This window comes from Rhopalosiphum padi, chromosome 1, assembly GCF_020882245.1.
Source record: "Rhopalosiphum padi isolate XX-2018 chromosome 1, ASM2088224v1, whole genome shotgun sequence".
Lineage (NCBI taxonomy): Eukaryota > Metazoa > Arthropoda > Insecta > Hemiptera > Aphididae > Rhopalosiphum > Rhopalosiphum padi.
The window spans coordinates 6,579,429-6,594,050 of NC_083597.1; the positions used below are offsets into that span (position 1 = coordinate 6,579,429).

General features: G+C 27.7%; 1 protein-coding gene across 1 annotated transcript in view; it reads right to left on the minus strand.

Moving 5' to 3' along the window:
• LOC132918297 (nucleolysin TIAR-like) overlaps window positions 1-14,622 on the minus strand; it is a 333,029-nt gene that overhangs the window by 168,295 nt on the left and 150,112 nt on the right. The window contains 1 exon segment of the mRNA XM_060979461.1: window positions 8,627-8,684. Within this exon segment, the coding sequence (XP_060835444.1) occupies window positions 8,627-8,684 (58 nt within the window).

The following is a 14,622-nucleotide window of genomic DNA, read 5'->3' on the forward strand; positions in this document are numbered from 1 at the left end:
ATACAGTTGCGATGGAAATAAATAAATACGTAATAATAATTTTATTTATTTCGTGTTAAGGTCGCAGTAAAAAAAAAAATAATGATATAATAAAACCCTCAGCGATTATTATAATAGCGTTATTGATTTATCCATATACGTGATACACCATACTAAGTATCGATATTACTTTCAAAGATATTTATGACTATTAATGTAAAATAGTAAATCATCCCTAAGTACGATTTGATTAATTTAACTATTACAACTTGTTAATTTCGTAAGATTAGATTATTTGTTTTTATTTTCTTATTCCACAGTTTCTAAAAAATTGGTACTTTAGTTCATTATAACAATAAATTAATACTATGCCCAAAGCTAAATGTCCGTTCCATTGAGTGTCGGAGACCATTATGAATTATATTATAATATTTTGTATTTTTTCGTCCAATTTTTTTTTGAACTTCCTCTCTCAGAAATGCTGCTTGTTACTAATTTTGAAAATATTTGTAGGTTATACTCAAATATCATATACCTAACTTGATCAAATTCAGTGTACACTGTACATGTTAAAATTTTATAATAAAACTAACAGCCACACATAAACAATATAATGAAAATTATATTATATTATACACAGTATTTTTAATTTGAGGTTTGTGTTATTTTGGTTATTATTATACCCAACCCATACTACCCAATTACCTGAGTATTTATCGTCAACTTCAATGCACAATTTAACTGATTTTCAAATAGTTTTAAACAATAGAATCATTTAGAAAAAATTAAAATTATAATGTAATATTATTTAATTGAAAAAAAAACGAAATTGCTTGAAGTCAGAATAAAGTAACATACTATAAGTTATAAAATATAGACAAGTACAAATGTGCAATTTCATAAATATTTTAATCAGCTATATTTTCCATGCATAACACAATTATTTATGTTGAGTACATAATTAAAAACGTTGATATGATAACATTTTATTTCAAATATTATTTATTATTCGTTCAATGTACAACGATATTAGAGTTTGATTGTCAAACGAATCGAAATAAAAGACATTTTCACTTTCGAGAATATATTTTCTTGATACACTGTTGCAAATTGAGACAATACAATAAGATAAAATAATGCAGAGTTTGTTACACACTATTCACAAAAAAAAAAAACAATTGTTGTTTATAATAGTGTAACAGTAAGTACAAATTAAAATAGGATTGAAGCACTGTATTCGTATAGTTTCAAAGTAAAAAACAACTATTAATAATTTTGTCCAGAACATTTACAACACAATGCAGTAACAACTACAGTATACTTTTTTTACTTTATTTTTAATTTAAAAAGTACAGTACAAAGGGCCCTTCAAGTATATCAGAGAGGTCTGGGACAACCGGAAAATTTTAATAGAAAAACAGAAGAGTATAGAATAATATACACGCACATACACACGAAAAAATATAACACGTTTCAATGTGTTATACCTAAATATTTGACCATTTGTTCACATTCCTTGTAAAAACTTAACATCCAGAAAGAGCTGCGTTATTATATTCACCCAAATTCGTCGTAGAACGTAAAAACGCGGTCAGCGAGCGTTTAAAAAATTTTAAACATGCAAATGGAAATAAAAAATCTGCAGGGCAAGAGAAAATGGCGAAATTAACTGCGTATAATGAAAGTTAAAAAATTTAACGCGTCACTACGATAAAGGTAGGTAAATACAAAAAATGTCTTGGAATGAAACTTTTTAGTTTTATTTGCTACCTTTGTTAGTTAAAATTCTTTTTCACGACGCAAATGATGCGACTGCATTTAACGCGTGTTTTTTGCCAGTACCGCAGCACTGGAGACAGCCCTTATTCGAATAAAACATTTTCGTTTCGGACGTTGTCTACGCGAACGGAACGTAAAATCGTATTGTCCGATATTATAATAATATACAGTTGTAATATACATTATGTAATATAATAATAATATATATATATATTATATTTGTATTAATATTCATTACGGTGGAGCGTAATGTATGGTCATAACGGGGCCGACACGGCCGTCCGGCTAGCTACGTACCACAACGACGACGACGACAACCTCCGCAAATCCGGTGAATAATAATTTTGTTTGTCCTGCATTTACATATTATCGTTATTATTATTATTTGCTTGACACAGCTCGCATCCATTTTACGACTAGTTGCCGTTTCTCGATCGGCCCTTTATAATAGACGGCAGATTAGCCACCTCCTACCTCCTCCACCCCCGCTAACCGAAAATCCCACTCAATCGTTATAATCCCACTCCACCAAATCTTTCCGTCTCTTGGAGCGTCTTCGGTCTCCGGGCCGAAACGGCAACCTTTGAGGCGATTTCGTCACGTGATGGCTGCAATTATTAACCGTTTCGAAATGACGTGTTTCCAGCCCATTCGATTAGCTCAATTGGTCAGAAACGCATTGACTCCGCTCGTCGTCGATGATAATGTACGTTATAATAATAATTATAATATTTATAGGGATATAATATATACAAAGTACACACAATACGTTATTATACATATTGCATATTGCATACTGTATTTGATTTTATAATAACATTCGACTGTCGGGTTGGGTAATTACCGGAAACGTTTAACTGTATATGTATTTCTGGGAATGCACCTCAGTAATTGATAAAAATATCGAAAAATTCACGAAAAACGATTGCTATTTATTAATCATTTTGTTAATTAATCGTGGCGTATTTTAATTAAATAATATTCAAATGTTTAATATAAAATACAACGAATGAATATAGTTAAACATCGTAAATTGGTTTATAAAATATATTATTTCACTCAACTATCGCATTTTACAGTGGATACATACACAGTTTCGTTCTTTGATAAAAAAAAAAATAAATAAATAAATAACTACTATTCCAGTTGCACCTTTAAACCGTGGCTTAAAAATTGTAGAAAATAATATATAGTTTTGTATTGGGGATATGAAACGCACTGTTTGTAAGCTGTTCAAAATATACAGTAATAAGATTACTTGCGTGCGGGTTGTGGCATGTTTAGTAAATGATCATTAGTGTATGTGGTGAGTTTTATATATGAGTGTGTGTGTTTGTGTGTTTTTGGAGATATTAGTGGCAACGTCATGTTCTTATTATTTAAAGCACGCGGATATATGAACAATTTGTTGTGTCATGTAAAATCAAATATTATTTCACTACTAAATTGATCAATTTCCTTAAATATATTTTGATACAGAGCTTGGATTTTAACGTTTTCTTGTGTTTACTTTGAATTCGTTGAATAATCTTTGTCATTTATTTAACTGAAGAAGAGTAACTCACTGTTGAATATACAAAAATGAAAAATGTATACAACGCTTTTGTATTTTTAAAGTCAAATATTATCGTCAAAATGTATTTAAAAGCCATGCATACGATCTAAAAAGAAACAAGAAATCCAAAGGCTTTTTTTTTTAAATACATATCGCCTAGTTACATTGATCAATACGATAAAAAAAGATCCTTTTAGCATTCAAAACAGTCCATATCGAACACCCTCAGCAGTTATTATATTATTTATATTAGCAGTTATACAAGTCACTAATGTTTATTTTATCACACCTTTTGTATTCTTTGATCTTTATGAATAGCAATAAAACAATGTCATGTAAAAAATACAATTGTTTCCCGTTGTTTTATTCACTTATAACATCTTACAAACTAGTTTTTGATTTAAGAGTATTCAAATTTTTAGAACGATCGAAAAAGGATTTTACTACATTTGTTATACGTCGAAGAATATATTCTAAGTAGATACCAATTTAAGTCAAACAAATAAATTAAACATTCAAAATGTTGTTTTCAATCGCATTGTTTAAATTGTGTTTATAAAACTTCAAAGGAAATCTGAACATAATACTAATTTATTGAAAATTGTAAGTTATATATACTATGTATACTATGTTTACAATAAAAATATATTCAATAACTTAAGTTGACAAATGAATATTTTATTATTTTATAATATTTTATAGTCAAAAATCAAAGTATGCTTTATTGCTTTAAATGTAATTTTTCTCAATTATCTTTTATTTAGCAATTTAGTTACATTAAACATTGATAGTCATCTTCTACTTTTCTGTATCAATTTATTATATAATATTACATTTTATGTTGATTTCTATGTATCCAACAAATCTTTATAAATAATGTAATATTTACATGACAATAATATAAATTATAAATAAAATAAAATCACAAATTCACTGAGCATGATATATATTTCAAGAAAATGTATACCCAAAGATAAACAAATAAACTATGCTGCAAAGGTGATACTTTTTATAAATATTATATCAACACAATGTTTCTATGTTATATTTTTACTTGACAAGTTAAGCACAAAAAGGAAGTTATGAGAATAACAGAAAATATATGGAATGTATTATTTTACCGATTCGATGTTGTAGACACTGAATAATGTGTATATTATATATAACTATAAATTATGATTTGAATACATCACAGTTTCATTAACAATTATAAACTAAAATAAATATAGCAAAATAAAGATTTAAATCTCAAGCTTTTGATTTTCCATATCAGTATATGATTGAGTTTTTTAATTAAATATAATTTACTATACAGGTATCTACAACAATATTGTGAAACATAAATTACGTTGTGACATTCTTGAAAATCTGAATTATATTTTAGCATACATATAAATAAACAATAATTTATTATACTATTAAACTATTAATTATTATAATATTATGGTGTCTATAAAGTGTATTTAAAATATATAAACTGAGTGATTATTTTATCAAATAACACTCATTATTTCAGAATATATTAAAGTTTTTGAAAACACATTTTTATATGATTTTTAGTTATCATAAACAAAATTTATTTTTAAAGTTTAGGTAAGCGAAATAGTAGACAAATATTTTGCGGAAAATCCCCGCACAACTCCACTCTGCTCATCTACACTTTTAAAACTTATACGAGTTATACGTATACTCATGAAATACTCGTCTGAAAATTAAAATGAATTAAAATACTCCAGAAAATAATGAAATAAAAACATATATGTTGTCATTAAAAAATAAAAATAAATTAAAAATAAAACAATAAAAAAATATTGTTTTATTTTAAATGGAAAAATTAAAAAATAATTTCAAAAAGATTTATAGATTTCGAAATAATGAGAGTATTTTGATAAAAATATAGCCCTGTTTACACGACATCTCTATTAATTTAGTTTCTCATAGTAATAATTTTATTTTTTTAATATATTAATTGAATATTTACGTTTAGAAGAGAACACTTAAAGTTGGGTCTTATACGTGTATGTAAATGCGCCGTGAACGTTTTCATACGTCAAGTAATAATATAAGTGCTGTATGAAAATAGTTAAACAATTTTTATTTTTTATTTTAATTCGCGAATTTTTCGGCTTCATTCGGTTTCCGTAGTGTAATGCTCTGGACAAGCACTTTTTAATGTAATCACAATGATTGATTATTAATTATACATATTCATATGGACGTCACCAAAATAACAAATTATACCGGATTAAAATCGATTGCAAGTAACAGGTACCCGCACTCATCCTTTCTATATTACATTCGGTGTACCTACCCTCAGCTCAGATAATAATAAATCAACATCGTCAAAAGTTTATTATTTTCTATTTTTATAAAACCGTGTTAGGCTTTGGCGATAAACAATAACGTTGATACTTGCCGAAAGTGTCTACCCTTGAGATTACAAAACAAATATTTCTTTGAACATCGATAATAATATTGCAGTCGATTATATACTATTATTGTTTGTCGATCAAACAACGAAATTGTGCGGAATTATTATACGTTCAAGGCGTGACATCTAAATGCTACCAATAATCACGGTAAATAATAATTTGTATTATACCTACTCGGTAACTATACGCACGCGGTTTTTGTTGAACTCGCAAATTAAAATATATAAACAATCCGTGTGCATATAATATTACGTTTCACTTAATTGTAGGGGAATATAAACACTGTTATTTTTTACGGGCTCGTATAATATAAACATCAAGTTCAAACTTCAACGATAATTACATAACAACTCTAATCCAGAATGCAAGCTGACCTGATCCGTGTTAGTAAACAGAAAAAAAAAATAAAAAAATAAAAATATATTGTTTATTATTATTATAAGTTATATAATGGTTTAAAAATTAACATTATACACTATTATTAGGTGTAAAAATATATTTACTCGTATATATAACACACGTTTAACTTTCTATGATTATTGTTTTTATAATAGTATTACTATATTATTATCTCATACTCGATTTTTGTATAAATTGTTCATTGCCTATTTTGTTTTGCTTATGATTTTTTCCAAATTTCAATATTATTTTTTCTATACAACACCCATATCGTATATTTTTAATTTCAATATCGTTAGATAGTTGTCTCCACCACAGGGTTTAACTTGCATTATGCACGTTTCGTTCCTTTCGGATTCAGCGCTTTGACTTTATGAAGTTTATAATACATTTTTCCTAAATAACTTTTTGTTTCTTCCTCCTGTAACTAGTCTACACTAATAATGCACTGTTAGTTGCTAGTGAAATAACGATTTTCAAATAGGTATGATTAAATGAGTTTCAACAGTTCTTTGTAAATTATATGTAATAGAAAAAAAGCTATTCCAACTGTAAAATGCCGTAAAAATGACTAAAATTATATTGTTTTTAATATAAAACTAATTAAATTTTCCCAATTTCTTCGAATTTTTTGTTTCCCGACTTAGGTCGTATTATACCGATTATATTAGTATACTCGTCTCGATTGTTCTACATTAAGGGCTCAGAAATCGTATTGGCGTACATAATCTAGGTTAACATAATATAATATGTATTACATTGTGTATAGCGTACTCCCGTTTCGTGTTATTTTACGTTATAGTGTCGCCGTATTAATAAGTATAAAGTTTTTTTTACAAAATTATATACTGTGCGAAAAAAATTCAACTAAACACGCACGGCGGTGACCTTTTAATACGAAGGTCGACTTTAGAGTGTGTTATTCTACGCAGCTGTTGTTGTGTAGTCAAAATTCTTTATCCGACTTTTCTCTCTACTGTGACCATCATTATTTTCTATACCCTTTAACTGCGCGCATCTTTTACATGACTATCAGATCGATGAATGATTTTAACGGTTGATATTCATAACTCGTCCAGCAACGAGAGTAAAAACGATAGTTGGTATATTTTTTTGGATTTTTGTGAGAATATTGAAATCGTCAAGACCCAAATAAGTACGTCGCGTTCAGTCGTCTCCGTATCGTATTGAAAACAGCAAAAAAAAAAAAATCAAATTCATTGGTATTGTCATATACGTATAACGGATATACAAGAAGTTCCAAAATATCTATTATTTTAATTTGATTATTTTCGTCACGTCGTCTTTTTGGAGTATTTCGAGTTTCTCCGGTTTCTCGTTCTCTAAATAGGACTGTTTTGGGAAACTATATCGATTGGCCGCACTGCCAAAACGCATATCGTTGTAAGTATTACGATTATTCGTGAAATCACAAACCCTAATATCGACTAATCGGATAATATCGGATTTATCATGTAAAAAACAATAAAAAAAATGTAAAAACGTGACAAAACGGACGAAACGTGCGCTCGGCAGTGCAGAGATTTCCTTGTGCGGTAAAACTAATCATAACTGTAACGACCACCGGAACAACAACTTTGATGACGATAATAACGAAGATAATTGTATTATGTATTCGGCGTGCCACACCGACGTCACCGATGACGCGTATCCTCGAACATTTGCGTCGCAGACCGTGAAAAATATGTCTGGCACGTAGGAAGCCCGACGAGCCGGTTAACGAACGGGCTTAGGTACGCCGCCGTCGTCACACGTCGTGCTCATTGCCACGCGCATATATCCATCGTCGACGACGGTAACGGCGGCGGCGGAGGTCGAATTCGCCGAATCGTATTTTTGTTTACAATTTATTATTTTTCTTCTTATTATTATTATTTACACTGTTACGAAGCTCTGACACGAAAAGACGGGGTTTTCCCTTCTTTAAATATTTCGTTCTATAATAATAGTATTATAATCGCGACGTTCTCGTAAAAATTGCGGGTCGACTGCTGTGTATGAAAATAACGCTGTCACACACACATACCACAAATAAAATATAATATGTGAATACATCGTAACGAGAATTATATTGATGTAGACGATATTATATATTGGCAAAAATTGGATAATATAATATTTTTTTTACCGAGTGTACGAGTCGAGACGTTGATAATAATTTTTATAATGAGACCGTTGTTGATATAATAAGAGACCGTCGCGAGACCCGCAAAGACAAAAACCGATAGTTCATTTGAGTCGTAATTGTACATGTGTATATATCATTATATCGTCATAATAATGTATAGAACATTATATTATTCCGACCGATATCCGATGATATTAATTCTCTCCTACTGATTTGTTACGTAAAAATACGCAATATACGCGTATATGCCAATCATACATCTCATCATAATAATATAATAACTTTACAAATTAATAATGCTTTGTGAGTACGGTATTGATATTGTGTACTTACTACTTGTGTCGGCTTTCAGCTGAGGTCCCGGTGACGATACCCAGTTTAGTTTCATTTCCTGTAACACAAAAAACATAAATTAATTATTTGAACTTAATTAACATTATATTAGGATACCGAAATACATATTATTTTTATTGACATTTTAAATATTCATCGTATAGGAAAGGATGAGAGTTTATTTTACTACTTCGATATTATTAAAATTTAAAATACTATTTTTAAACCAAATGTGTTTTTCAATGTTTGTAAATATTACGAGAAAATCATTCTCATGCGATGCATCTCGACGCTTCTAAATGAAATTAAAAATGTGTTTTAAAATACCATACGCATATTACACGCAACAAATATAATATGTACTTTGGCTGAAGATAAGGTATTATCGTTCTCAGAAGTGTATAGCCATTTTTAAAACAGAGTATATATTATAATAATATTTACGTTTCTCCGAAATATAATAATACATTATCAATATTATTATACTAAAATAAGAATGGAATAATTTTCTCTGAAACTTTGAAGGGAGTATATAATATGTGAATGCCCGGGGGATGTATGTAAAATAATATAATTTAAAATTATAAGTGTGAAAAATTTTAAAAATAATTTAAAGAAACTTAAAAATTAATGTATAATTATAAATAAAATAATACTTAATAAGTAATAACAGTAAAAATATTGATGATGACCATAGGTACAAGTGGTACAACTGTACTTCAAATTGTGTTGATGCTAAAATTATAGAACACTTACAGATCCATGTATATCAAATTCAATCAGAAATATATTAATATTATATTACATAAACATAAGCAAATTAACTAAGATTCAATTTACATTAATTATCAATAATGAAAATAATTTAATGCTTTAATAAAATATAACTTATTAGAACCTATAATATCAAATATATTCTTCTATTTTCATTGAAAAATATCCTATTAATATTGTTTCTGTTTAACATAATTTATTAATAAAACATTTATCAAAAATTATAAACGTTTTTAGTTATACATAAAACTAAATATATACACTCAAAAAACTTATCCAAAAACATAAAAATAAAATAATAGATAATTATAGTAAAAACCTTGCACTATTAATATAAAATATAAATTAATTTCGAAACACATACATTTTGATGTTGTGATTGTATAGGTACGTTTTATGAAATAATATTTATTGTCGACGTGCATGTAGTAAAATTGTCGATACAGAGCGCCTTGATAGGTAAAATAATAATATAGGTAGTGTTATTACTGAATAATGTTAACCTGCAAAATTCAGCTTCAAAGATTTCGATGCAAACACGATAATATCTTTATTAAAAACAATTAATTAAAAATTATAATGTGATGTATACAATTGCATACTGTTATTTATATTATAAATAATAATAAAAAAATCAAACATTTCAAATTCCTGGAAAATAGTAATATAAATATTTAGTGAAGATTTTGAGTCATTACGGTTTTTTTTAATTAAAAAATAAAAAATCAATTTTGTAGAAAATCAGTGTTGTGTAAGTGTAATTCCCGTTTATTTGTTTATTTTTATTTATTTATTTTTTAGTTATTAACTAGAAATTTCATTGTTTTTCCTGCTTTAATGTATCAACTATGTACGATTTTCTACCAGAAACTATCATTAAAACTGAAGATAGTAATATATGTTCTGCTCCAAAACATAATTATAAACACAAAAATGAATGAATAGAATAATTAAAACGTACACCATAGTAAACCAAAAAAATAATTACTTTACTCAGAATTTAAAACATTTAAATTAAATTATTATAATTTTTTTTTTTATATAGTTAGATGTCCTACCGATTGAACATTGAATTTATGTATTTATAAGATACCGTACGACATCCATTCTTTACTGAAGAACTATTAATTAATAGATACAAAGAATGGTTTCTTAAAAATATTTTTAAATAGAAAAATGAATAAACCATATTTGTTTATTTGATCATATATTTTAAAACTTTTTTTTATAATTAAACCGAAATCAGCAAAATCTTTAATTCTTTTATTTTTTTTTAAAAATTATGTTCACTCTACTTTAAGAGTTTAATTGACACTGACATAGTACTGCGTTTGAAATAAGCATTTAAAAATGTCCACAATCAGTTGCTTATTTCATATTTTTTTTTACATTTTGACGGCAATATAATATAAGTACTTACGGAAAGTACCTATCTAGTAGGAATTACGTAATTCTTTATTTAAAATATTTTTAACTACCTTATATTCTGTTTGTCGTATCTAAATATTTGTTTGGCAAACGGGAACATTTAATATTAAATTATATTTATAGTGTCAATGCGATGAATTATTATGGTGAAATACAATTAACTTAATAATTTTAATGTTAAAACTTATGTAAGTTTGTTAAATATATAATAACGTAATTTTATACACGGGTTTGTAACTTTATATAATAATAATCTCGAACGTCTGCGAAGATTTATAATTTATAAATGTTTACTAGCTCAATGTAAAATGTGCAAACTTGAACTACCATTATAATTATTAATGATACATTGATATTAAATAATAACGAATACAAATAATATTGTTTTAGATAAGGTGTGTGATTATATGGTATTAAAGTGTTAATACAGTTATAAAACCGATTTAAAAATAACGTTAATTATTTTTCATGTCTCCTATATTACGCTAAGTGTACAACACCAAGTGTACTCGATCAATAAATAACTCATCGTTTGTGCAACAAATGGGCACCGAAGGCAATGAGTCATCAAATCCCAATCGAATATTCGAGAATAAAATATTACTCGCAATGCACGAAAAATCTATGCTATACTAAAAATATTCTGCAAATTTAGCAATAACACTGAACATATCGATCTTGTATAGATAATTGTTGAAAATCAATTTTACTTTCACCCTTCCACTACCAATGCACACATTCCATACCATTCGATTATAATACAATAATTTTTTTATATCTGAATTCCATTGATGGAAAGTTTGAATTGGAAAGTCGATCATAATATTATATAATAAATAATAATATCGATGATTTTTTATTTTTTATTTGTTTTTACGTTATGGATTACGATCTTCCTCCGACCGCATTACAATATACGTGGCTGCATCTCATTACAAGAACTTGTAGCCTGCACATTCGCTGTTAACCTTAACGCATACACGTTCTCTTGTGTGAAGTCTGTGACTGGGGGAGAGGGTTTAAAGACGACAAGACGTCTGGTGTTTGATTTTAGCACGTAAATACGAGTATTTACACATTTTCAATTGAATTGATGAAACGTTTAGCGGCACGCCTCTTGCAGCTCTCGCCGCCGTACACACACACTGCATTTTGTTACTTTCCTGCTCCGATTCTAAACGCAGTAAACGTACAAAAAAAAAAAAAAAATGCGTGTCTGATTTACAACAGTTATAACTTGCTTTGATACATAATATAATATTATGATGATGTCCTGATTGATTCAACAAGCATGCGCTCAACCCCTTTTATCTTTTGAAAAAACGCGTTACGATCTTTAAGGATTGCAGCGTGAACAATTTATAAAATAATAATTCGAATAAATATTTTACTAAAGGGATTGAGTGAATGCATGCTAAGCGAATAACAAAGTCTACATTATACATATTATTTGAATTGTTATAAGTGTTATAACTTGCAGATATTTGTTTACAGTAGATAACGTTAAAAACGCAAAATTCATCGCTTCTGTTTACCTAGTCATAATAATATTATAATACGATTTTATGCGTTTTATGAGATATTTCAATTATGCAATAAACTAAATACTATAATTGTTAAAAAAAAACTAATATAATTTTATTATTTAATTAGCTTGAAAAAAAATGTTATTTCTCTATACCGTTAAAACGATCAAAATCCCGGGTTTTGTCGAGTTCAGCATGAAAACAAATTAAATGAATAATGCGTAATCATTTATTAAAAATATATACTGCAATTAATATAATTACGTTGAATAATTGTTTTTAAATAATGAAGTGATTTTTTAAAATTAATGCAATATTTATGTAATAATATTATTATTTTTATAAACGTATTATTAGTATTACAACGATCATAGACCATAGTAGGTGTTGTAGTAATAAGATATATTAAACACAATATTTATATTTCTTGTAACATCATAACGTCTTTTATCAAAATAGAATATACAATATAGATCCACATTAGGTACGCGATATAATAATATATACTGTGATATACAATATAATAAAGTCTAGTATTATATAATATACGTTTGTATCTTATGACTTTGAGCACATACATTGTTCGGATACCGTTGGCTTTCTAGTATAAAATATGTGGACGCATGGGTGGAAATAAATTCTCCAAGTATGTGCAGTAAGTTCACAATTGGAGTTAACGTCAAACATCAAAAAGAATCAGGAAAAAAGACATTATATATGATGATGTATGTATATATATATATACATATGCGATGGACGTGAATATCCAATTCAAAACAGATAACAAATATGTGTTTGTTGAGGTCCTCTAAGTTTGTAGTTTACGTCATTTCATTAAACGGTTCTCTGCCAGTATCGCGTGTCCGTCCATCCATGTGTGTTTGGAAGTATGTGTGTAGACTGTCGGTATCTTTCGTACACGGAGAAATATATTATTGACTTGTTTGATTTAAATTCTTACGATCAGTTCAGCGTTATAGTAATATTATGTCATCGAAGAATATGTCACGAAAGGTTGTAACGAACAAACAAACATAATATTATTATGAATAAGTAATATTTAAAACGTGCCTACACATATTATATTGTATATAAATTCGTTATTTGCGGTGTTGTCGTTAATTAAAATACAAATTAAACTATAACTAGCAAAGCGACATGATTTTGTCCCAGATCGTCTTTTAAACATAAAAATGTTTGTAAATATTTATTCGAAAACGAAAATGATTTCTCCAGACGTCCGCGAATGACCATTCGCAATAATTATATAAGTAATTAATATCAAACACATAAATTCAAAATAATCTTGTAGTTATTTTGAGTGATTATTGTTTTGTTTCAAAAACACTATATCTACTCGTTTTACGTAGACTCACAATTCATAATGATATTAATTAAGTGTGAATAATTATAAAACGGGAGTATTAAATGTCTAGGGGGGGGGGGTATTGTCATCGTTTTAAACAACGTTACAACGTCTTCAAAAGCCACTCTGTGTAACGTGTTGCGTATACAATCACAATGAGTTATGTTTCTAAACTTTGTGTTATGTGGTTTTGACATTAAATTGTTTACGGTTCAATAATATTATACCTAGGCAATTGAACAGTCTGAAAACTTATTTTACAGTTGGTTTATATGTTTTATCGTTGTCAACGAAAACAAAACGTAACTGTTTCACACATTTTCAACGTTAAATATAATATTATATACCTACGTTTTTTATTTTTTTATTTTATCTTTTCCTGTAAAAGATTTTTATTTGGGGGAGATGTTTTTTTCGATATTTACAAAATCACGTTACGAATTGTTTTATTAAAATGCCTTTTTAAACTTTTAGTCTCTTTTAAATTTCAGTCCAAATTTTAGATTTCATATTTCAATGCATAGTATTTTTCTAAGAAAATACAAACACATAAATATCGAAATACCAACAGTGAATGATTTTGATTGTCGTTAATACTGTGAGATTCGATATAGATAACACTAATTTTACACACACTGCGTAATTTTGGTGCATTGCTCTGTTTATTTTAAGACTAAACGATCACATATTCAATTAACAGTTGATTCAGTATTTGATATTTTTTACATCAGTGTTACGAACAAATATTTGTAATTAGAAATATAAAATTACAATTTACAATACATCAGTATGGTGATGATCAAAATTAATACATGAATTCACAATTAAATCGGCATATACACACCATCATTACAAGGGTATGACTTGGATGTACACTAATGATCTTAAAACCTCAAAGCATA